The sequence below is a fragment of the Salvelinus alpinus genome, chromosome 1, assembly GCF_045679555.1.
Source record: "Salvelinus alpinus chromosome 1, SLU_Salpinus.1, whole genome shotgun sequence".
Classification (NCBI taxonomy): Eukaryota; Metazoa; Chordata; class Actinopteri; order Salmoniformes; family Salmonidae; genus Salvelinus; species Salvelinus alpinus.
Genome location: NC_092086.1, coordinates 89,377,133 through 89,403,385, shown reverse-complemented (window position 1 = coordinate 89,403,385; position 26,253 = coordinate 89,377,133). Strand labels below are relative to the sequence as shown.

General features: G+C 43.3%; 1 protein-coding gene and 1 long non-coding RNA gene across 4 annotated transcripts; both read left to right on the top strand.

Moving 5' to 3' along the window:
• Positions 1 to 8,030: 8,030 nt before the first annotated feature.
• LOC139568312 (uncharacterized) lies at positions 8,031 to 8,630 on the top strand. Its single transcript, XR_011673574.1, has 3 exons — positions 8,031 to 8,101; positions 8,325 to 8,375; positions 8,522 to 8,630. It is a non-coding gene; the product is annotated as an uncharacterized lncRNA (long non-coding RNA).
• Positions 8,631 to 12,592: 3,962 nt separating this feature from the next.
• LOC139533334 (arrestin red cell) lies at positions 12,593 to 26,205 on the top strand. 3 transcript variants are annotated; one of them, XM_071331391.1, is made up of 15 exons: positions 12,593 to 12,846; positions 18,078 to 18,108; positions 18,215 to 18,275; positions 18,452 to 18,496; positions 18,594 to 18,790; positions 19,552 to 19,611; positions 19,800 to 19,867; positions 20,028 to 20,248; positions 20,380 to 20,452; positions 20,682 to 20,819; positions 21,160 to 21,243; positions 21,682 to 21,705; positions 23,963 to 24,039; positions 24,547 to 24,601; positions 24,728 to 26,205. In XM_071331391.1, the coding sequence occupies exons 1-15, from the start codon at positions 12,824 to 12,826 to the stop codon at positions 24,816 to 24,818; spliced, it is 1,248 nt and encodes a 415-aa protein (XP_071187492.1). In that variant the 5' UTR covers positions 12,593 to 12,823; the 3' UTR covers positions 24,819 to 26,205. The 3 variants fall into 3 exon arrangements, with proteins under 3 accessions (XP_071187492.1, XP_071187495.1, XP_071187498.1); XM_071331394.1 differs by lacking the exon at positions 21,682 to 21,705 and having other exon boundaries at positions 12,683 to 12,846; XM_071331397.1 differs by lacking the exons at positions 21,682 to 21,705; positions 23,963 to 24,039 and having other exon boundaries at positions 12,683 to 12,846; positions 24,728 to 25,129.
• The last annotated feature ends 48 nt before the right edge of the window (positions 26,206 to 26,253 follow it).

The window sequence follows — 26,253 nt, the reverse complement described above, 5'->3', positions numbered from 1 at the left end:
TCCAGATACTCAACTAGTCTAAAGAAGGCTAGTTTTATTGCTTCTTTAATCAGAACAACAGTTTTCAGCTGTGCTAACATAATTGCAAAAGGGTTTTCTCATGATCAATTAGCCTTTTAAAATGGTTAACATGGATTAGCTAACACTACATGCCATTGGAACACAGAAGGGATGTTTGCTGATATTGGGCCTCTGTACGCCTATGTAGATATTCCATTAAAAATCAGCCGTTTCCAGCTACAATAGTCATTTACAACATTAACAATGTCTACACTGTATTTCTGATCAATTTGATGTTATTTTAATGGACCAAAAATTGCTTTTCTTTCAAAAACATGGACATTTCTAAGTGACCCAAAACTTTTGAACGGTAGTATATACAGTATATGTGTGATTGGATGTATAGACAACATGGACAGTATATGGATAGAATATATAGTATATCTGAAGAATACTATATGTACAGCAATAGTTAAATAGGATAGTCCTCGACTAGAATATAGTATATACATACGAAGTGGTTAAAACCGTATGTAAACATTATTAAAGTGACCAGTGTTACTTGACTATGTAAAGTCTTGCTTGAATGGAATATGGAATATTATACATTATTTAGTTTTTCAGAAGCTCGGAGGGCTTACTTTTTTACTACAATGTCCCTATATTGTGGATAAACTTCCTGTGAAATTGGCCGGCTTTTGACAAGCAGGCTTTAATGTGCTGGGCTTTGCTGTATAAACACAACTTTTTTTATATGGAATAATGGGTCGATATTACATAGAAACAAGATGTTATTTTACCGTAACTGGTTCTCGAAAAACAATGTCCTTGTCAGCCAATCAGTTAGTATCTCTATTGTGTTATCTGACTATACGCGTTGTTTATTCCATGTGTAAGCTACTGCTGTTGTTGTTTCTGTCGCACTGCTTTGCTTTATCTTGACCAGGTCGCAGTTGTAAATGAGAACTTGTTCTCAACCAGCTTACCTGGTTAAATAAAGGTGAAATAAAAAATAAAAAACAGTCTGATGGCCTTGAGATAGAAGCTGTTTTTCATTCTCTCGGTCCCAGGTTTGATACACCTGTACTGACCTCACCTTCTGGATGGTAGCGGGTGAACAGGCTGTGGTTTGGGCGGCTGAGGTCTTTGATGATCTTATTGGCCTTCCTGTTACACCGGATGCTGTAGATGTCCTGGAGGGCAGGCACCACCCTCTGGAGCACCCTGCTGTTGGGAACGGTCCAGTTGCCGTTCCAGGCAGTGATACAGCCCGATAGGACGCTCTCAATAGTGCATCTGTAAAAGTTTGTGAGGGTCTTAGGGCCCAAGGCGAATTTCTTCAGCCTCCTGAGGTGAAGAAGTGCTGTTGCGCATTCTTCACCATACTGACTGTGTGGGTGGACCATTTAAGATTGTCAGTGATGTGTACGCTGAGGAACTTGAAGCGTTTCACCATCTCCACTGCAGCCCTGGCAATGTGGATGGGGGCGTGCTTCGTCTGCTGTCTCTTGAAGTGCACGATCATCTCCTTCGATTTGTTGACGTTGAGGGAGAGTTATTTTCCTGGAACAACTCCGCCAGGGCCCTCACCTCCTTTCTGTAGGCTATCTCGTCATTGTTGGTAATCAGGCCTACCACTGTTGTGTCATCAGCAAACCTGATGATTGCGTTGGAGATGTGCGTGGCCACGCAGTCATGGGTGAACAGCGGTGGAGGCTGCTGAGCGGAGGACGGCTCTTAGTAATGGCTGAAATGGAGTAAATGGAATGGTATCAAACATGTTTCATTTCATTCACTCCATTCCAGCTATTATTATGAGCTGTCCTCCCCTCAGCAGCCTCCACTGGTGAACAGGGAGTACAGGAGGGGGCTGAGCACGCACCCTTGTGGGGCCCCTGTGTTGAGGATCAGCGTAGTGGAGGTGTTGTTGCCTACCTTTACAACCTGGGGGGCGGCCCGTCAGGAAGTCCAGGACCCAGTTGCACAGGGCGGGGTTTCGGACCCAGGGCCCCAAGCTTAATGATGAGCTTGGAGGTTACTATGGTGTTGAAGACTGAGCTGTAGTCAATGAACAGCATTCTTACATAGGTATTCCTCTTGTCCAGATCGGATAGGGCAGTGTGCAGTGCAATGGCAATCATTCGTGGATCTATTGCAGTGGGTCTAGGATGTCGGGAAAGGTAGAGGTGATATAATCCTTGACTAGCCTCTCTAAGCACTTAATGAGGACAGAAGTGAGTGCTACGGGGCAATAGTAATTTAGTTCAGTTACCGATAACATGGTGGAGCCATGCATGTAATAAGTATCTCCTCCTTAACCTATACTTCCTTTCTGTCCTTTCCATTTCTCTCTCTCTGTCCCCAGGCATTTAAATTGGATACTTACGTTTTAAACTGTACCAAGTCAGAAATATAATTTAGGTTTTAATATTTCTATAAGGATATACTCCAAGGATTATATATTTATGAATGATCATAAACTGATGAAATTCCTTCGCTGTTCTCCAGGGATTCCTGACGAAAGCAGACAATGAGGGAGAGATCAGAGTGAAGTGTTACATGTCAAGCTGCTCAGGTGAGCTTTCTTGTTTAAAGTCTTCATTTTGAATGAAGTGCTGTCAGAGGCAAGTACAGCCTTAAATAGGTTCTGATTCTCCCATGCCTAACCATGTTTACATTCTCAAACTCTCCTTTCTCCTCACTCTCTCCCCCTTTCCTTCTGTTCTCTGCTCCTCACCCTGTCCATAGAGATGCGGATTGTACTGAATGAAGAGTTCAGCATAGGAAAATTCCAGCTGAGAGGTTGGTACTGTTAGGTTCTAATTCTCAGAGTAAAAACTCACCAGACATTATGAAAGCTCAAACCAAGTTTATTCTTCCCAGAGGGTCAGTACAGCTATTTTAGACAAAAACATGTTTACAATAGTGGTGTTATATGTACCCCACTTTGGGTGGAGTCTCCTCCTTCTCGCTAAACATTGTATCTTTATTGCTAGGCAGGAAACTAAGTGATACGAGTAATACATTTTTCTTCTCCCTTAACGTGACCTGATCTGTCCTCGACCACCTTCACCACTAATCCATGGCTCTCTCCCCTTATCAATGCCTGCCACATGTGATCGCTTTCCCTACACTCAGTACATTTCAAGCTTAATTGCACCCACCATATACCTTCTTCATACAGATAACCATGAATCTCTGGTGTAGCCCCTCGGCTATGGCACCTCTCAGGTCTCTATTACAACTAATGATTAATAACATTTAAAGTTCAGAAATCCAAACCTATCAGTACCCTCCCCTTGCAAATGCTACATCCTTCACTGGCTAGATCAGTCACTGTGCTGGCCATATGGGTGACCTTATTACTACACTTCCTGTAAAATCCTGCAATGGATGAATATGAGGCTATTTTTTTGAAGGTCCAATGAAGCCGTTTTTGTCTCAATATTTAATCATTTTTGGGTAACAATTAAGTACCTTACTGTGATTGTTTTCAAAAATAAACAAAAAGAGCAATTTCTCAAGCAATAATTTTGCTAGGACTGTCTATCAGTGGTCAGAGTGGGGAAAACTAGCTGTTATTGGCAGAGAGATTTGGAACTCTTTCTTATTGGTCTTATTGGTAATTTACCGCTTGGGGATGTCACCAGGCAAGCCAAATCTCCAAACAGCTCCTACCTACAGAATCCAGAAAGTGTGTCCCAGCCAAGGAGAGGTGCTCATGGAATTCACTCACTCTCTCACACACACGCACACGCACACGCACACGCGCACACACACACAGTCGTGGCCAAAAGTTTTGAGAATGACACAAATATTAATTTCCACAAAGTTTGCTAGTTCGTGGTCTTTAGATATTTTTGTCAGATGTTACTATGGAATACTGAAGTATATTACAATTATTTCATAAGTGTCAAAGGCTTTTATTGACAATTACATGAAGTTGATGCAGAGAGTCAATATTTGCAGTGTTGACCCTTCTTTTTCCAAGACCTCTGCAATCCGCCCTGTCATGCTGTCAATTACAGTTTTTCCCAATTGCTAAAACACAATTTTGCAAACTAGGCTGGTTTTATCAAAATACTTAACACAATTCACAAAACCAAACTGCAAAATACCTCATATATCCTGCAAAATGAAGCACTGCAACCAAAACTACATATAGCATTATCAAAATCAAACATTTGCACGAAATGGCACACACTTCATTCATATTGCCAGATTTTTGTCTAACCAACTACACACTGTTGGGCATAATGAAAAGCACTCATCTTTAGTATGCTTTGCCATAATACTAAAATAGTTCAAATTGTAGAAAATTCTTCAGATGCACAGAAATATTTGCAGATACACACACATGCTGTTGAAACATTATTATTTATTTTTTTCACCAAACAAGTCAGTGCAACATATGCACAGCAGATATATTTACATTGAACTGAACAAAAATATGCTCACAAAAAAACAGTAAACTGAAAAAGAAAATTGCAGAAAAAATGTGCAGAAAAAATTTAGAGAAAAAAAGAGGCAAGAAAAATAATTAGGCAGCATCTTGCCGCACAGCTGGGTCTGGCCACAACGCCTCGTCCACATCACAGGCAATATCTTCCCTTGCCAGACATCGAGGGAATAAGCATCTTGAGTGCCTTATCCATCCCTGAATCGCACCCACATCAATCTCATCACATGCCTCTTCCATAGCCTGCACAAGAGGCATGCGCACCAAGGGCTGCCGGTCGTATACCTTCCACCGCCATGCCGAAAATAACTCTTCTATGGGGTTCAGAAAGGGTGAGTATGGTGGGAGGTATTGCACGAGAAATGGTGGGTGGTTAGCAAACCAGTTTTGGACTGGGGCTGCACGATGAAAGCTCACGTTGTCCCATACTACAACGTACCGGGTTCTTTGATGGTCTGCATCATTCATACGCTCTGGTGGTATGAGAATGTTGTGGAGTCTGTCCAGAAATGTGAGAATATGGGCTGTGTTGTATGGTCCAAGGTTGGCATGACGGTGGAGGACACCATGCATATTGGAGATGGCAGCGCACATTGTGATGTTCCCACCATGTTGGCCAGGAACATCTATAATGGCTCTGTGGCCAATGATGTTTCTCCCCCTTCTTCTGGTCTTTGCTAGGTTGAACCCAGCCTCATCTATAAAGATGAACTCATGTGGGATTGCATGAGCATCCATTTCCATTTCCTCCCTGAAAACAAAGAACAAAAGCAGTCAATATGGTGTTATCCAGTACACTGGGAAACAATGTTGCGTGTAGTGTACTGCAGTCAATATTGTACTTACATCCACATATGCTCGTCTGACCTCTTTGTTTCTTTGAGAGTTTCTCTCAAACGGCACCTTATAAAGTTGTTTCATTCTGATTTGGTTTCGCTTGAGAATGCGAGCCAATGTGGACAGACTGACTCGTTGAATGTTGTTGAATATGGTGTTGTCTTGGATGATGTGGCTTTGAATTTCTCGTAATCTGATTTCATTATTTTCCAAAACCAAGTTTACAATGGCAGCTTCCTGTACCCCGGTGAACATTTGGCCCCTTCCTCCACCATGGTTGCGTCTCTCAGTCCTTTAGAAAAACAAAAAAACAAAAATATAGGGCTTGGACAATGCAGCCTAAAGATATTTCCCCCACAGTAGAGTAAATTCTACAGGAAATGTGTGCAGTTAGTGTATGACATCAGCCATTCATGAAGTAAACAGGTGTCACCCAACTGATACACTATGACATGGGGTGTACTACATAGTGTGAAAGAAATGTTGGTTACATACCTGTACTCCAGTCTAAATGTCTGGATGACACAGGCAACAGTAAAACAGCTCAAATTGGGCTGCACTCTCTGTCCAGCCTCTCGCATAGTCAGCCCATGGTTGATGACATGATCAACTAAGGTTGCTCTGATTTCATTTGAAAGTTGTTGTCTTCTTTGGCCATGAACTCCTCTACCAGCTCTTCCTCCCCCTTTCATTCTCACCCTCCCTCCCCCTCTTCCTCTTCCTCTCTCTGCAACGGCTTCCAATGTTGTTGTAAAACAAAAGGTGCTCACCTGTGGTCTTTTCATAGTGCTTACTTCCTGATTGAAGTGGTAACAATTAACCATTGAGGTGTTTGGCCAGGTGGCACATGTATTGGCCAATTAGCTCATGTAGTGTCATTTTGAATGGCAGTGATTTGAAATGGCAAACATGTGACTTTATGTCAGATTGTTGTGTCTTATGCAGAGAACTGTGTGCCATTTTGAATTGCAAAATGTGTGTAAAGCAGAAAATGTGTTTAGACTTTTGGAGACTTGAGAAGAGGTTTTGCTCTCTGTGTGTCAGTTTAAATAATTATGCTGTGCATGTCATTTTAGTGTGTTAGCAATTGGAAAAAACTGTAACTTCTGGGCCACATCCTGACTGATGGCAGGCCATTCTTGCATAATCAATGCTTGGAGTTTGTCAGAATTTGTGGGTTTTTGTTTGTCCACCCGCTTCTTGAGGATTGACCACAAGTTCTCAATGGGATTAAGGTCTGGGGAGTTTCCTGGCCATGGACTCAAAATATTGATGTTTTGTTCCCCGAGCCACTTAGTTATCACTTTTGCCTTATGGCAAGGTGCTCCATCATGCTGGAAAAGGCATTGTTCATCAACAAACTGTTCCTGGATGGTTGGGAGAAGTTACTCTCGGAGGATGTGTTGGTACCATTCTTTATTCATGGCTGTGTTCTTAGGCAAAATTGGGAGTGAGCCCACTCCCTTGGCTGAGAAGCAACCCCACACATGAATGGTCTCAGGATGCTTTACTGATGGCATGACACAGGACTGATGGTAGCGCTCACCTTGTCTTCTCCAGACAACCTTTTTTCCGGATGCCCCAAACAATCGGAAAAGGGATTCATCAGAGAAAATGATTTTACCCCAGTCCTCAGCAGTCCAATCTCTGTACCTTTTGCAGAATATCAGTCTGTCCCTGATGTTTTTCCTGGAGAGAAGTGGCTTCTTTGCTGCCCTTCTTGACACCAGGCCATCCTCCAAAAGTCTTCACCTCACTGTGCGTGCAGATGCACTCACACCTGCCTGCTGCCATTCCTGAGCAAGCTCTGTACTGGTGGTCCCGCTGCTGAATCAACTTTAGGAGACGGTCCTGGCGCTTGCTGGACTTTCTTGGGCGCCTTGAAGCCTTCTTCACAACAATTGAACCGCTCTCCTTGAAGTTCTTGATGATCCGATAAATGGTTGATTTAGGTGCAATCTTACTGGCAGCAATATCCTTGCCTGTGAAGCCCTTTTTGTGCAAAGCAATGATGACGGCACGTGTTTCCTTGCAGGTAATCATGGTTGCAGAGGAAGAACAATGATTCCAAGCACCAGCCTCCTTTTGAAGCTTCCAGTCTGTTATTCGAACTCAATCAGCATGACAGAGTGATCTCCAGCCTTGTCCTTGTCATCACTCACACCTGTGTTAACAAGAGAATCACTGACATCATGTCAGCTGGTCCTTTTGTGGCAGGGCTGAAATGCAGTGGAAATGTTTTTTGGGGATTCAGTTCATTTGCATGGCAAAGGGGGACTTCATCTGGTCACTCTTCATAACATTCTGGAGTATATGCAAATTGCCATCATACAAACTGAGGCAGCAGACTTTGTGAAAATGTATATTTGTGTCATTCTCAAAACTTTTGGCCATGACTGTACACCAAGACTTGTATCTCTCTGTTACATATACAAATGTATTCTCCCTCAATGTTTTTCACACACAATTTTTCGCTCTCAAGCAAACAGTGATGCAATACCAGTTGTGTGATGACCTGCCCACAGACCCTCCATTCCAACTTTCCCTTCTATAGAGAGGGACAGTGGTTCATTCCTTTTGGGTAGAGAACCGTTTACTAGAACCATCTCAAAATATTTAGAAAACACAAATTTCACTTCCTCTTAGTCATGATGAAAACTGTCATTTTAACTACCCCATTTTACAAACTTGAGTGTTAGGAAATCAAGTCTTTAAACATCCCAACCACCACCCTCAACACACAATTGCTATTTTCTGTAGGTTAATGATGTACTTGAAGCTGCGGTGTGACTTGCCCCCAAAGAGGTCAGTTCTCTAATAACAGGGAATGCTGATATGCATGTACATTATGTTGAGAATGTAGAGTTTGCATGTATCATATGTGGTAGTCATTGAACACTTGATAATGCTTTATGAGTACTTTATAATAGTTAAGTGTAGTCTGTCAGTGTGATTATCCTTGCCTTTTCTGATTGGGCTGCAACGTAGGTTGCTATTTGTCAATTAAGCAATCTATTCTCTCTTACAGCGCTGCTATTAATGTTTCCATTACAATACCGGTCCCCATGGGCTCGCTTAGGTGAGGAGAAACTAATTTCTCTATCTCATGTTCCTTCCATCCTTCTCTTGGTCTCTCACCATGCGTACCCTCTCAGTACATAACAACCTCCCCCTCCTCGCTCTCTCCATCTCTTCTCACCCTTGTTGTTTTCCAATTTCTCTCAGGAGTTGAGCAGCCCGGACCAGAGTGCTGAACTGAAGCCAAAAAACAAGGCTGTCCACTGGGAGATCCCTCGCTTCCCTGGGGGGCGCCCAGCTCTCCGCCCTGTTCAAGGTGACTAAACATTATCAGCACAATAGCAGATAGCAGGTCTGGTAATGTGAGGATAAAATAGGTCAGTTTCAGTGATGCTGATATCAGGAATGTCTTATCATTGAGGAAGAATCACATCTCTGCACACTTGTTTGCTATAAATCAGATAGATTGTAGATCAGATCGTTAGCTATAGACCAGGTTCTCAAAATCCATGAGCCATTTGCAGGTCACATAGAGCAATGAGGCATCTGCAGACAGCATTATATGATTAACATACTTCAGTGAAAACTTAGCAAGTGCAAAATAATCCTGTAGTTCAAGGTACACTATTTGACCCTAATAGACATGTAATAGATAGACAACTATGCATAGCATTGACCAACATGCTGAGCACTTCCTCTCTCCCTGTACATTCAGCTGGAGGTCCCTGGCCTTAGCTCTGCCTCATTACACGAAGTAGGATCGATCAGTCTGAGCTTTGAGCTGTCGAAGTACACCTGCACAGGACTACAAATTAGATTCCTCTGCCTGTCCCATTTAGACTCGTATACCATCCGTATCTGATGCGGACATGCAGTGCACACAGACACACCATTGATCACTCAGAATCTGGTCTACTCTCAATATGGATGTGAACCCTGATCTTGACTGCCTGAAAAAGTCAAGGGACTTTTGTTTGACATGTTAATTCTGTGTATTGGAGTGACCCAATACAAATGCATCTACTACACCAAAAAAGCTAACCCTACATTATCATATGTCATATGGGAAACTATTCAGGAAAATCTATGAATGTGAATAGAAACATTCAGCACCCTGCCTGTTTTTTAGATGTATTTTATTTCACCTTTATTTAACCAGGTAGGCTAGTTGAGAACAAGTTCTCATTTACAACTGCGACCTGGCAACAACACAGAGTTAGACATGGAATAAACAAACATACAGTCAATAATACAATAGAAATATTATATATACAGTGTGTGCAAATGAGGTAGGATAACGGAGGTAAGGCAATAAATAGGCCATAGTGGCGAAATAATTACAATATAGCAATTAAACACTGGAGTGATAGATGTGCAGAAGATGAGTGTGCAAGTAGAGATGCTGGGGTCCAAAGGAGCAAAATAAATAAAATAAATAACAGTATGGGGATGGGTAGTTGGATGGGCTATTTACAGATGGGCTATGTACAGGTGCAGTGATCTGTGGGCTGCTCTGACAGCTGGTGCTTAAAGTTAGTGAGGGAGATATGAGTCTCCAGCTTTAGTGATTTTTGCAGTTCGTTCCAGTCATTGGCAGCAGAGAACTGGAAGGAAAGGAGGCCGAAGGAGGAATTGGTTTTGGGGGTGACCAGTGAAATATACCTGCTGGAGCGCATGCTATGGGTGGGTGCTGCTATGGTGACCAGTGAGCTGAGATAAGGCGGGCTTTACCTAGCAGAGACTTATAGATTACCTGGAGCCAGTCGATATGGCGACGAATATGAAGCAAGGGCCAGCCAACGAGAGCATACAGGTCGCAGTGGTGGGTAGTTGATGGGGCTTTGGTGACAAAACGGATGGCACTGTGATAGACTGCATGCAATTTGCTGAGTAGAGTGTTGGAGGCTATTTTATAGATGACATCCCCGAAGTCAAGGATCGGTAGGATAGTCAGTTTTGCTAGGGTATGTTTGGCAGCATGAGTGAAGGATGCTTTGTTGCGAAATAGGAAGCCAATTCTAGATTTAATTTTGGATTGGAGATGCTTAATGTGAGTCTGGAAGGAGAGTTTACAGTCTAACCAGACACCTAGGCATTTGTAGTTGTCCACATATTATTTTAATTTTTTTTTACACCCCTTTTTCCCCCCAATTTCGTGGTATCCAATTGTTAGTAGTTACTATCTTGTCTCATCGCTACAACTCCCGTACGGGCTCGGGAGAGACGAAGGTCGAAAGCCATGCGCCCTCCGAAACACAACCCAACCAAGCCGCACTGCTTCTTAACACAGCGCGCATCCAACCCGAAAGCCAGCCGCACCAATGTGTTGGAGGAAACACTGTGCACCTGGCGACCTGGTTAGCGCGCACTGCGCCCAGCCCGCCACAGGAGTTGCTAGTGCGCGATGAGACAAATATATCCCTACCGGCCAAACCCTCCCTAACCCGGACGACGCTAGGCCAATTGTGCGTCGCCCCACGGACCTCCCGGTCGCAGCCGGCTGCGAAAGAGCCTGGGCGCGAACCCAGAGTCTCTGGTGGCACAGCTAGCACTGCGATGCAGTGCCCTAGACCACTGCGCCACCCGGGAGGCCCGTTGTCCACATATTCTAAGTCAGACCGTCCAGAGTAGTGTGTGGGCAGCGATCGGTTGAAGAGCATGCATTTAGTTTTACTTGCATTTAAGAGCAGTTGGAGGCCACGGAAGGAGAGTTGTATGGCATTGAAGCTCGTCTGGAGGTTAGTTAACACAGTGTCCAAAGAAGGGCCAGAAGTATACAGAATGGTGTTGTCTGCGTAGAGGTGGATCAGGGAATCACCAGCAGCAAGAGCGACATCGCTGTTGTATACAGAGAAAAGAGTCGACCCGAGGATTGAACCCTCGGGTCAAGGCCCTCCGAACAGGCCCTCTGATTTGACACACTGAGCTTTGTCTGAGAAGTAGTTGGTGAACCAGGCGAGACAGTCATTTGAGAAACCAAGGCTGTTGAGTCGGCCGATAAGAATGTGGTGATTGACAGAGTGGAAAGCCTTGGCCAGGTCGATGAATACAGCTGCACAGTATTGTCTCTTATCGATGGCGGTTATGATATCATTTAGGACCTTGAGCGTGGCTGAGGTGCACCCATGACCAGCTCGGAAACCAGATTGCATAGCGGAGAAGGTACAGTGGGATTCGAAATGGTCGGTAATCTATTTGTTAACTTGGCTTTCGAAGACCTTAGAAAGGCAGGGTAGGATAGATATAGGCCTGTAGCAGTTTGGGTCTAGAGTGTCTCCCCCTTTGAAGAGGGGGATGACCGCGTCAGCTTTCCAATCTTTGGGGATAACAAACGATACGAAAGAGAGGTTGAATAGGCTAGTAATAGGGCTTGCAACAATTTCGGCGGATAATTTTAGAAAGAGAGGGTCCAGATTGTCTAGCCTGGCTGATTTGTAGGGATCCAGATTTTGCAGCTCTTTCAGAACATCAACTATCTGGATTTGGGTGAAGGAAAAATGGGGAGGTTTGGGCAAGTTGCTGTGGGGGGTGCAGGGCTGTTGACCGGGATACGGGTAGCCAGGTGGAAAACATGGCCGGCGGTAGAAAAATTCTTATTGAAATTCTCAATTTCGTGGATTTATCGGTGGTGACAGTGTTTCCTAGCCTGAGTGCAGGTTTATACTGGTCAAAGGCAGTCAGGTCTGGAGTGAACCAAGGGCTATATCTGTTCCTGGTTCTACATTTTTTGAATGGGGCATGCTTATTTAAGATGGTGAGGAAAGCACTTTTAAAGAATAACCAGGCATCCTCTACTGACGGAATGAGGTCAATATCCTTCCAGGATACCCTGGCCAGGTCGATTAGATGGGCCTGCTCGCTGAAGTGTTTTAGGGAGCGTTTGACAGTGATGAGGGGTGGTCGTTTGACCGCAGACCCATTACGGACGCAGGCAATGAGGCAATGATCACTGAGATCCTGGTTGAAGACAGCAGAGGTGTGTTTGGAGGGCAGGTTGGTTAGGATGATATCTATGAGGGTGCCCGTGTTTACGGATTTGGGGTTGTACCTGGTAGGTTCATTGATAATTTGTGTGAGATTGAGGGCATCAAGTTTAGATTGTAGGATGGCCGTAATAGTTGTTATCTACATTTCACTTATTTCCAGAATGTTCATATATAATAGTAGCGTAGAACAGACATGTTTCACTATATTGTAAAAAAAAAAAAAAAGGTAGTTCTGTTCTACACATTGCAATTCTGTCTGCAATGCTCTGAACGTTGCATCCCAAAAAGCAATACCATTTGGGCGTAGCGCCTTCTGATAGTGCGTAGGTATTGCGCAATGCTACAGTACTCTTCCCCAAAAGCGCATCTTTATTGCTGCACGGATCGGATGAGTTCCTGCTTTTGCGGAAGCGAAATTGCTAGCGCTAGAGAGCAAATAAGCTTGCAAGGGTTGAGGAAAAGACACCATAAAATTAAAGGGAAAAAATAAGAAAAATACATCTACCGATAGCCCGTCGAGGAGATGGGGGATAAGGCCGGCACCAGGTAAGGATTAATTCCCCCGCAATCTCGTATTTGCTGTTGCCTTGTGTGGAGGCGAGGGCACAGCGAGCTAGTTACACTAGCATTTGAGCTAACTAGCGAGATATGAGACTACTCAGCCTTTTCCACATGCATCAACATCAGATTGGTATTTACTAAAGCAAGAAGAGGACCTAGTTATTTAATGAAACATTGGGGAGTAGCTATGTTATTAAGACAAAACTCCTATACTCGTAACATTTCGTTGACCGTGTTTTTATTACACTATACAAAACAAACAGGTAGACCCGTGTGTTCCCTAGCTAGTTAGCAGCGGTAATTAGCTAGAATTGTTCGCGCGGGAGACTTCGCTTTCCTCTTGAATGTCTTGTATACAGCTTAATGGCGATATCATCTCTGTATTTTTAACAAACATGTTCTAACAGCTAGCTGCAGGGTGGGGTTAGCCTTGATGGCCAGCGTGGTGTGTGGGTTAGGTTCTCTCACACCAACAACAAGCTAGCTCAAAATGAACAAATGAGCTGACCGCATGATTGATAGCTATGCTGTTTTGAGTAAACGAGCGTATAATTAGCCGTCGTTTCTCTTGACACAAGTGTTGAATGTTGATGATTATTTGGCCCTCATCAGTGACGTATATTTGACGTAGGTTTTACGCATAATCGCCCACATTGTTATTTTATAAATATCCTGCATGGAAATGTAAACAAACAAGCACACACGTCTGTCCAGCTATTGATATCATGTGCCATACACGTGATGGTTACTGTATATAGCATGATGTTGTAAAGCCACTGCTGTGCACTGTCCATGTCAGGCCAGGGCAATTGACCATGCAACTATTCATACACTTGCCTGCCTGACACATTTGATCACTTCCAAGTATTTTGCTCTTGGTAATCAGCTGCTCGCATCTGCCTCAGTATGTACAGCTGTACTTCCCCACTAGGTTATTTTGGATCAGTGTCTTCTGCAAGTGACTAAATAATGTGGAATAGAGTTGGTGGTTGTGCAGCATGATTCACTACTGACATTAATTGATTTGATGTTGAAATTCCTTGATTATTCTGCTGTGGGCAGTCCCTTTATTCACAATAGTTTGAAATAAATGGTCAGGTTGTGTTTAGGGTCAAGGTCCTGTGGTTGAGTAAGTCCAGGTTAATAGATGATTTTTGTCTTGTGGTCTCTGAAGCATCCGCAGCACTGGCAGAAGGTAGTGGGCCTGTGGCGTGTTTGAGGGATCGGGTTTGGCTGATATCTGGTGGTGAGGTATGAAATATAGCACTGGCTCGTAAATGAAGAGACGGCAGAGCGCTAGGCCAAGGAGATCCAAACTGAGTGTTTGCAGAGAAGACACATTCACCCTGGACCTGTGCTAAGGGGATATGCACCATGTAGTCTCGGAAACCCAGACCCTAGCTTGCTAGCTACTATTTGTATCCGGGGGATGTGGGCAATGAGCGGATAAGGCAGTGACGTACACTGAATAAACCTATAAACGCAACATTTAAAGTCTTTGTCCCATGTTTCATGAGCTGAAATTAGAGGTCGACCGAATATGATTTTTCAACGCCGATACCGATTATTGGAGGACCAAAAAAAGCCGATACCGATTAATCGGACGATAAAAAAAAGATGATAATAATAATAATTTAAAAAAAAATGTGTTTGTAATAATGACAATTACAACAATACTGAATGAACACTTATTTTAACTTAATATAATACATCAATAAAATCAATTTAGCCTCAAATAAATAATGAAACGTGTTCAATTTGGTTTAAATAATGCAAAAACAAAGTGTTGGAGAAGAAAGTAAAAGTGCAATATGTGCCATGTAAGAAAGCTAAAGCTTAAGTTCCTTGTTCAGAACATGAGAACATATGAAAGCTGGTGGTTCCTTTTAACATGAGTCTTCAATATTCCCAGTTAAGAAGTTTTAGGTTGTAGTTATTATAGGAATTATAGGACTATTTCTCTCTATACGATTTCTATTTCATATACCTTTGACTATTGGATGTTCTTATAGGCACTTTTTAGTATTGCCAGTGTAACAGTATAGCTTCCATCCCTCTCCTCGCCGCTACCTGGGCTCGAACCAGGAACACATCGACAACAGCCACCCTCGAAACAGCGTTACCCATGCAGAGCAAGGGGAACAACTACTCCAAGTCTCAGAGCGAGTGATGTTTGAAACACTATTAGCGCGCACCCCACTAACTAGCTAGCCATTTCACATCTGTTACACCAGCCTAATCTCGGGAGTTGATAGGCTTGAAGTCATAAACAGCAGAGCTGCTGGCAAAACGCACGAAAGTGCTGTTTGATTGAATGCTTACGAGCCTGCTGGTGCCCACCATCACTCAGTCAGACTGCTCTATCAAATCAGACTTAATTATAACATAATAACACACAGAAATACGAGCCTTAGGTCATTCATATGGTCGAATCCAGAAACTATCATCTCGAAAACAAAACATTTATTCTTTCAGTGAAATACGGAACCGTTCCGTATTTTATCTAACGGGTGGCATCCATCAGTCTAAATATTCCAGTTACATTGCACAACCTTCAATGTTATGTCATAATTACGTAACATTCTGGCAAATTAGTTCGCAATGAGCCAGGCGGCCCAAACTGTTGCATATACCCTGACTCTGCATGCAATGAACGCAAGAGAAGTGACACAATTTCACCTGGTTAATATTGCCTGCTAACTTGGATTTCTTTTAGCTAAATATGCAGGATTAAAAAATATATACTTCTGTGTATTGATTTTAAGAAAGGCATTGATGTTTATGGTTAGGTACACGTTGGAGCAACGAGTCCTTTTTCGCGAATGCGCACTGCATCGATTATATGCAACGCAGGACACGCTAGATAAACTAGTTTTTTATAAGATAAGTTTTATGCTAGCTAGCAACTTACCTTGGCTTCTTACTGCATTCGCGTAAGAGACGTGCTCCTCGTGAGGCAGGTGGTTAGAGCGTTGGACTAGTTAACCGTAAGGTTGCAAGATTGAATCCCTCAGCTGATAAGGTAAAAATCTGTCGTTCTGCCCCTGAACAAGGCAGTTAACCCACCGTTCCTAGGCCGTCATTGAAAATAAGAATGTGTTCTTAACTGACTTGCCTAGTTAAATAAAGGTGTAAAAAAAAAAAAATAGGCGAAATCGGCATCCGAAATTACCGATTTCCGATTGTTATGAAAACTTGAAATCGGCCCTAATTAATCGACCATTCCGATTTAATCGGCAGACCTCTAGCTGAAATAAAAGATCCCTGAAATTTTCCAAATGCACAAAATACTTATTTCTTTCAAATTCTGTGCCCAAATTTGTTAACATCCCTGTTAGTGAGCATTTCTCCTTTGCCAAGATAATCCGTCCATTTGACAGGTGTGGCAAATCAAGGAGCTGATTAAATCGCATGATCATTAAACAGGTGTACCTTGTGCTGGGGACAATAAAAGGCCACTCTAAAATGTGCAGTTTTGTCACACAGATGTCTCAAGTTTTGAGGGAGTGTGCAATTGGCATGCTGACTACAGGAATGTCCACCAGAGCTGTTGCCACATAATTGAATGTTTATTTCTCTACTATAAGCCGCCTCCAACGTCATTTTAGAGAATTTGGCAGTGCAGACCACGTGTATGGCGTCGTGTGGGCGAGTGATTTGCTGATGTCAACCAGTGCTTCATTTGTAAATCGGGAGGTGCCGGAAACAAAAGGTGAGCGCGAGATGGGGGTGACCTGGGGAGCTCTGAGGTACCGGAACGCATGAGGGGAGGCGGGGTTGAGGAATTAACGAAGAGGCAACTCGAATGAATTTAGATTGAGTTTATTTGAATTTTTACATTGCACAAAGTGACAATTATTTTTAATTCCACGAGAAGTACCGGATCCGGCCAAATGTGTTCCGGAACGAAACAGTCCAAAACAGAGAGGTGCCGGATCCTGTTCCAGCAGGATATGGCTCAAATGAATCACTGATGTCAAAATTATGAACAGAGTGCCCCATGTTGGGGTTATGGTGTGGGCAGGCATAAGCTACCGACAACGAACACAATTGCATTTTATCGTTTGCAATTTTATCGTTGGCAACAGTTAATATCCTCTTTCCTCTTACACACACACTGTGTTACACCTCGCCACATTCACAATGGTTAGAACATGATGCCTGGGACTCCTGAGTGGCGCAGCGATCTAAGGCGTCACTACAGACCTGGGTTCAATCCCAGGCTATGTCGGAACCGGCCGCTACCGAGAGACCCATGAGGCGGCACACAATTGACCCAGCGTCATCCGGGTTAGGAGAGGGTTTGGCCGGCCGGGATGTCCTTGTCCCATCGCGCTCTAGTGACTCCTTGTGGCGGGCCGGGTGCATGCACGCTGACTTAGGTCGCAAGTTATAAGGCGTTTCCTCCGCCACATTGGTGTGGCTGGCTTCTGGGTTTAGCGAGCAGAGTGTCAAGAGTCAGTGTGGCTTGGCAGGGTCGTGTTTCGAGGACGTATGGCTCTCGCCCTTCGCCTCTCCCGAGTCCATAAGGCAGTTACAGCGATGGGACAAGACTGTAACTACGAATTGGGGAGAAAAAGGGGTAAAAAGTAAAAACTGTCTTACATCTGAAAACCAAAGGTTCAGTTTGTTAAATTGGCTGCAGTGTAGGTTTGTGGTCAGTTGTTATATTGAAGTGTCAAATGCATTTACTTACTTTTATGCAGGCTCCATTTTAATCAAGGTACCTTTATTCATGTAGTTTACTCATCTCTGTTTCCTTATGACAGAGTGAAGTAGTACCACAACCTGTCCAGTAGATGGCAAGGTGTAGGATTGTTCAAAGCATTGAAAATCAAATCTGGATTCTGTTATCTTGATGTTGTGGTATATGGATCAGAATGAAAAACCTTCTCATAAACAACCAGATCGCTCCAGATAAAGAGTTTGGGAAAAACTGGGCCCAGAGGTGTAAAAATCACACCCTGTACTTTATAGGGGCCTCAAACTCAACTCTGGACCTCAAAGCCAGTTCCACTGCTTTGTTTCATTGTTCCCCTCTAATCAGGGACTGATTTAGACCTGGGACACCAGGTGGGTGCAATTAATTATCAGGTAGAACAGACCCAGCAGGGTCCGGACCTCTTAGGTTAAGAGTTGAATACCCCCTGTTATAAACTAGATCTTCCTGCTTGATAATCTCTTTCTCGCTTTCTATCTTCCTTATCCTTTCTCAGAGTCTTCAAGAAGTCAAGCCCCAACTGCAAGGTAAAGGACATGAGTATTGCATTTTTAGTTGTATCCTTTGATGCTTTACTTTGTTATTCATTGTGACATATTTGTCTAAGTACCTCTACTTCCCTCCTGTCTGCAGGTCACAGTATACCTGGGAAAGAGAGACTTTGTGGATCACCTTGACCAGGTGGACCCAGTCGGTAGGTGCAAGATGATCAATGAGTTTACTGGTTAGAGCAGTGGTTCCCAAACTGTGGGTGCGCGAGGAATCAGATCTCTCCTAAAACTGCCAAATTTTTGTGTTTGTAAATAGTGTTTCAAACAATTAATTTTGTCTCATCAAAACCTCATCTCTTTACATTTTCTTTTCTTACAGATGGTGTGATCCTAGTGGACCCTGAGTATCTGAAAGACAGGAAAGGTATGGCATCTTCCTCGTTCTCTACACTGTTTTGCCTCCTCAGTTTTTTTGGCATTTGATATCACCCTCTTCTGATGTTCAAATCCCTCCTCCCCAGTGTTTGTGACCCTGACATGTGCGTTCCGCTACGGCCGTGAGGACCTGGACGTGCTGGGCCTGTCTTTCCGGAAAGATCTGTACATCTCCACCTTCCAGGCGTTCCCCCCCATCGCAGAGGAACGCAAAGCCAACAGCCGCCTGCAGGAGAGACTACTGAAGAAACTGGGCCAGCAGGCACACCCCTTCTACTTCACTGTGAGTCAAGAAGACACCCACACGCACCAGACCTGGGTTAAAATACTATTTAGGGCAGGGATGGGCAATGTTGATAGGGGTGGGGCCACATACACTTTGCCATAGGGTGGAGGCAAATGTTTGCCGTTTTTAAATGATGATCAATGAGCCTCACGCTGGTCAGTAATTCGATCATGCTAACTACAAGTTTAGATAGCTGGCCGCTAGACTAACTTTCAAATCCCCCAAAAATGAGTGACTGATGATGCACAACCAAATTTCAAAAATTGCACATTGTGTATTCTATTATTCTAACTATCAATGTTTAAATGTATTTTATTTTTTAAAGTATTTTATTTTGAATTGGTCTGTGGGCCTACGAAAGGGGCATGCGGCCTGCGTGCAGCCAGTTGCCCATCCATGAGTTAGGGTATTTAAATAGTGTTTAATATTGGAATGTATTTGGAAATACACTTGGAAAGTATTTTAAAATTCACTCCCATGCATTTAATCTAGGTATTTGAAAATAGTATTTGAAATGGGTATTTGAAAATACTTTCAAGTAGTAGGCCGTTTATAGCAAAGTATTTGAAAATACTTTGAATAGAAGTAGTTGTTTCTAGCCACATTATTTGAAAATACTCAAATACACAGAAAAAAGGTATTTAAATGATCAAATACACGTGTATATGAACCCAGGTCTGACTGACACACACACACACACGTATACTTTGAGCCTGTAAAATAATACCAACAATATGGCAACTGTGTGTCTGTCTCAGATTCCCCAGAACCTGCCGTGCTCAGTCACCTTACAGCCAGGACCAGAGGACACAGGGAAGGTAGAGAAGCTTCAGCATCACTTTATGCAAACGTACACATTATAATATATGACTCCTATCTAAACGTAGCAATTTCCATACCTATATAGTCAACTATTCAGACCCACATGACACTAATAATGCCTATTCTATAATTGATGTCCCTGTCTCTCCTCCTCTTTTCCTTTCCTCCACGTTTCCCTCTTTAGGCATGTGGGGTTGACTTTGAGATCAGAGCATTCTGTGCCAAATCGATAGAGGAGAAGATTCACAAACGGTACGAAAACCATTTTACTTTGTTGTGTGTGTGTCTTCTGCAGGAGCTGTTTAGGGTCTGCGGTCCTTGAAAGCGTGTGATATGCATGTCTATTCTCTGTGTGTTTTTAGTTAGTCAGCAAAGGTGGTGATCTGTAAAGAATAACATGTGTGTTGTGTAGGAACTCTGTGCGGCTGGTGATCCGTAAGGTGCAGTATGCCCCAGAGAAGCCTGGGCCTCAGCCCATGGTGGAGACCACACGGAGCTTCCTCATGTCGGACCGCTCACTACACCTGGAGGCCTCTCTGGATAAAGAGCTCTACTACCATGGAGAACCCATCAGCGTGAACGTTCATGTCACCAACAACTCCACCAAGACTGTCAAAAGACTCAAAATCTCAGGTACCTGTCTACCTGTCTTTAATCAAAGTTTCATCAATTATGTTTCTTATGACTCTAGGCTCTATCCACTCTTCTCTGTTGAGTTTTTTGTATGTGTGTGTGGTTAACTCTTTTTATCCCTCGCTCTCTAGTGCGACAGTATGCTGATATCTGTCTGTTCAGTACGGCTCAGTACAAGTGTCCAGTGGCTCAGGTGGAGGCAGAGTGAGTATTTTCCCTGACTATTATGCCAACATCTCTTCAGTTACTTTATTTCTCCTTTGCCTTTCCTTTAATACATGATTCCATTTATCCTTTTTCAGGCTTCCAAGACATCTCTCTTAATAACGTCTAGCTTGTGATCTTATGTTTTCCCATACCTTATTGTCCAGATCTATGGAAATTCCAGTTATGGCCCAGGTGTGCTGATAAGTGTGTGTGTTCCTCTCCTCAGTGACCAGGTGTCGTCTAGCTCTACGTTCTGTAAGGTGTACACCCTCACACCCACGCTAGACAAGAACCGAGAGAAGAGAGGCCTTGCCCTGGATGGAAAGCTCAAACACGAGGACACCAACCTGGCCTCCAGCACCATGTATGTTGACTCGCACGTACACATGTACACACACACCTGCCCTCCAGCACCGTGTTGACGATGACCGACGCACACTCACACAAACGCTGTAGTCTGGCATCCAGGACCGTGTTAGATAACAAGAACACTCACTAGCCCTCACTATGCGAGATATCACACACCACACACACACTTTAACTTGGCCACCCTGCGAGTTTACATACACATGCTAGGGAAGAAGTTGAGCTTGTAAATGCATTGTGATTTATGTTTGACCACAGCACCCTAGAAGATGCAAGAACCCATCCCTTACTGAGAACCCTTTTCATCATTCTTTCTTTCGCTCGTGTGTGTGTTTCAGTGTTAAGGATGTGACTAACAAGGAGGTTCTTGGAATCCTGGTGTCCTACAGGGTCAAAGTCAAACTGGTAATATCTCGTGGAGGGTGAGTTCTACAGGAGTCAGTGGTCAATATTAATATGCATGGTGTATGGGGGGGGGGAGATTATGTGCAGGTCCTCACACACCCACACTCACAAAACTTTTACTGACCAAAGACATGCTGTATTCTACAAACACACAGACAAGCACATACTCAAAAACACATTTACACTCCCTCCTGTGTCTCATACACACGAACACTCCTGATACTCTGCCACTCCAACTCATGTATTAACTCTGTAATGACATCACGTCTGCCAGACCCGCACTAGTCGCCATGCTTTGTCGTCTCCCCTCTCGGTTGCGGTTGCCTTGGTTTTGAGTTCTCGCCTCATTTCATCTCTCCCCTCCTGTGGCTTGTCTCTCCACTCCTGTGTTTGTCCGCCCGTCTGTGCATCTCTCTCTCCATCCGTGCGTCTGCTCCTGCGTTGGGTCGTGTCAGGCTGCTGAGTGGCGTGTTAGAAAGGTAATATGATATCCCAGCCGCCACCTGCGTGTATGCGGTGATCTTACGCCCTATCGCCATCTGTGTGTGGTGATCTTACGCCCCACCGCCATCTGTGTGTGTGGTGATCTTACGCCCCACCGCCATCTGTGTGTGTGATCTTACGCCCCACCGCCATCTGTGTGTGTGGTGATCTTATGCCCTACCGCCATCTGTGCCTCTTAAGTGTGTGTGTGTGTGATGATTTTACATACCAGCTATTGTGTGTGTCAAATCTCACCTGCAGCTGCTAAGATCCTTTATAACTGCAGCCGTCCCAGTCTTCTACCTTTCTGAGTCACAGGGTCCTAACCCTAAGGATGGTGTGAGGTTTCATAAGGCTGTTGCACAAAGCCACACTCATAATTCCATTTTGATTTATCAATGCAGTGTTGAGGGTAATGAAGCTTGAATATAATAACACTGCACATCTTGGTGTTTAGGCTTTGATTTACTAAAAAATAACTGTTCTGTAAAATAAAGTGCAACCCAGCGCGGAAGAGTTCCAATTGGGTGAGATCAACAATTGACAGCAAAGTAGGGTTGATGTGCTTTATTCCCCCTTCACTGATCGAACATGTCACGAATCACTATTTCCTGGGTTGTTTCCTGTCAGATATTGGATTATTCATGGTGCAATAGTATATCATCATATGTACAGTACAAGTCAAAAGTTTGGACACACCTACTCATTCCAGGGTTTTTCTTTATTTTTACGATTTTCTACATTGTAGAATAATAGTGAAGACATCAAAACTATGAAATAACACATATGGAATCATGTAGTAACCAAAAAAGTGTTAAACAAATCAAAATATATTTGAGATTCTTCAAAGTAGCCACACTTTGCCTTGATGACAGCTTTGCACACTCTTGGCATTCTCTCAAAGAGCTTCATGAGGTAGTCACCTGGAATGCATTTCAATTAACAGGTGTGCCTTGTTAATTTGTGGAATTTCTTTCCTTAATGCATTTGAGCCAATCAGTTGTGTTGTGACAATGTAGGGGTGGTATACAGAAGATGGCCCTATTTGGTAAATGACCAACTCCATATTATGGCAAGAACAGCTCAAATAAGCAAAGAGAAACAACAGTCCATCATTATTTTAAGACATGAAGGTCAGTCATTCTGGAAAATTAAGAACTTTGAACGTTTCTTCAAGTGCAAACCATCAAGCGCTAGGATAAAACTGGCTCCCATGAGGACCGCCACAGGAAAGAAAGGATAAGTTCATTAGAGTTACCAGCCTCAGAAATTGCAGCCCAAATAAATGCTTCACAGAGTTCAAGTAACAGACATCTCAACATCAATTCAGAGGAGTCTGCTTGAATGAGGCTTTCATGGTCGAATTGCTGCAAAGAAACCACTACTAAAGGACACCAATAAGAAGAAGAGATGTGCTTGGGCCAAGAAACATGAGCAATGGACATTAGACTGGTGGAAATCTATTCTTTGGTCTGATGAGTCCAAATGTGAGATTTTTGGTTCCATGTGTGGTTCCCACCGTGAAGCATGGAGGAAGAGGTGTGATGTGTGGGGGTGCTTTGCTGGTGATACTGTCAGTGATTTATTTAGAATTCAAGGCACACTTAACCAGCAAGGCTACCACAGCATTCTGCAGCGATACGCCATCCCATCTGGTTTGCGCTTAGTGGGACTATCATTTATTTTTCAACAGGACAATGACCCAACACACCTCCAGGCTGTGTAAGGGCTATTTGACCAAGGAGAGTGATGGAGTGCTACATCAGATGACCTGGCCTCCACAATCACCCGACCTCAACCCAATTGAGATGGTTTGGGATGAGTCGGACCGCAGAAAGGAAAAGCAGCCAACAATTGCTCAGCATATGTGGGAACTCCTTCAAGACTGTTGGAAAAGCATTCCAGGTGAAGCTGGTTGAGAGAATGCCAATAGTGTGCAAAGCTGTCAAAGGATAAGGGTGGCTACTTTGAGGAATCTCATATCAAATATATTTTGATTTAACACTTTTTTTTTGATACTACATGATTCCATATGGGTAATTTAATCGTTTCGATGTCTTCACTATTATTCTACAATATAGAAAACTATACAAATATTGAAAAGCTTGTGAATGAGTAGGTGTGTCCAAACTTTTGACTGGTACTGTACATATGGATTTTCCATAGAATAACAATCAAATTGTTATTGATTGACATGCATATTATTGATCCTATGTAATCAATGGATCTTGTTTATATTCTGTGCGTTTCCAGAGATGTGTCGGTGGAGCTGCCCTTCGTCTTAATGCACCCCAAACCCACAGAACTGCCCATATCCCGCCCACAGTCAGGTACCTACAGACTCCTACCACCTCTCCAGAAGCCCACTATCAAGGCTTTATCTTATTACTTTGGATGCATCTCAGTTCCTCTCTTCTCCTTCCCTTCATTTGCACTGAATTGAGTTGAACAAATCCTCTGACAAGCTTCCGCCATATCCTTCCACCATATTACATTCACATAGCCAAACATTTAGATCAGTTCAAATTAAGAGCGGAAGACGAGGACTTTCGAAGCTTGCTTTTTTAGACTGATTGGGAAGCAGTGAATTGTGTAGTGGAAACTTCTACTAGGCCTATACAGTGTCTGAAAAGGGTTTGAAAATGGACACAGTCTTGTGAAATATTTGTCAGTAGTTTAGTTCAGCCTCAGCCCTGAACAACAGTCTCTCACATACACAAGCCCCTCAAATACATCATCTCACTCTGGTATTTCTTGCCTGTAAGTTGCCATGGAGACACAAAGCTGTTCCCATGGTTACGTCGCACTGACATTTCATTATCTGTGTGTTCTAACAGCTGTGCCGGATTCGGACCCTCCCATCGACACCAACCTGATAGAATTTGAAACAAAGTGAGTATTCATCTGGTCTGTCTGGCCATTGTAAGCACTGCTGCTTTACTATGATCAAAGAGACCCTAACACTATTCCCTCAGATCTAAAACACTCCATGTTTTCTTGTTGCTTCTCGTCCTGCAGTAGTTTCTCCCAAGACGACGACTTTGTGTTCGAGGACTTCGCCCGCCTGCGGCTCAAAGGAATGGCTGACGACAAGGACGACGACTGCTAGAGCTCACATGTGTATATACACACACACACACACACACGGTGGAATGAAGGCATGTGGACGGAGAGATGTGGTGGCCTCGTGGTCTGCTGAAAAGATCCTGATGTCACTCAGTGTTCATTTGGGGGGTGGCAAACACAGCACCATGTAAATGGTGACTTAATGTTGTGCATTTGCGATGCTGACAATGATTGAAATGTCTTGGCTGTTCACACCGAGGAAGAAAGTGCCATTTAAAAGGGGGCTTTATATCATTATTTTTCCACCAATAATGATTTCAATAAATATTTGTACAAATATTGATATAAAACAAAGTTTAGAGTACCTGCTTAAGAGGGGAGAGAAGGGAAAACAGACTGACACCTTTCATCATCTGCCCCATTTTTTCATTCCTCTGAAATTCTACCATGTCATCCATTCTGTAAAAAAAACATGTTTTAGGGGAAGGATAGAGGAAGTTTGTGATTCACCCTCTTCTGCAATACGAGGACAGACTATACACTACCACTTAAGTAAACGTGCACCATCTGGACCCTCACTGTAAAGCCTAGGGCACGGGTATTCAACTCTTACCCTACGAGGTCTGTAGCCTGCTGGTTTTCTGATCTACCTGATAATTAATTGCACCCGCCTGGTGTGCCAGGTCTAAATCAGTCCCTGATTAAAAGGGAACAATGAAAACAAGCAGTGGCACTGGCTTCGGGGTCCATAGTTGAGTTTGAAGGGCCTAGGGATACTCCTTATAGTCCGCCTCAATGCAGCACTATGACATTCACTTCCCCATTTCGCTCAGACAGACACTTGCACATGGTCTAAGAGCATGAGTATTTTAGAATAATTTCTCGATCAGATTTCACTCCTATCCCAAATCATCAACCCCTATCATCTCCTCCATTGGCACTCCAGTAGAACTGAAAGGACTGGATAGGTATATGTAATGTAGGAAAATTCAAACTAACCAATCAGAAGGCAGGATGAAGCAATTACCATAATAGCCATACCTATCCGATCTGAGAAGTGCCTAGTGACAGGGCAAGCTATGGGTCAGTTTGAGATTCAGCTTCGGTGTCAGAGCCACAACAGTACCAATGGAGCATATTTTTCAGCAGTGCTGTGAACTATGGTCTGTTATTGTTGTTTTGCTTCTATGGGTACCTGTTCACAGCTCTAAGTGTGAATATTTGAAAGTGCTACCACTGAGCTGAGTTCCATAATATCTACAGGAAGGATGCTGATATGATTTTGGTGGAACGTGACAGGAAACAATGAATATTATTACTACTGTGTCATTACCATGATTATTCTCAATCATTTAAGGAAAAAATTGTTTGCCATTTGTTTATTTCAGAATGTAATTTTTTTTATTAAAGGCAAAATGAATTAACTTAAATTCTGTTGTAGATTGTGTACTTTCTACTAAGTCTCACATCCACAGACA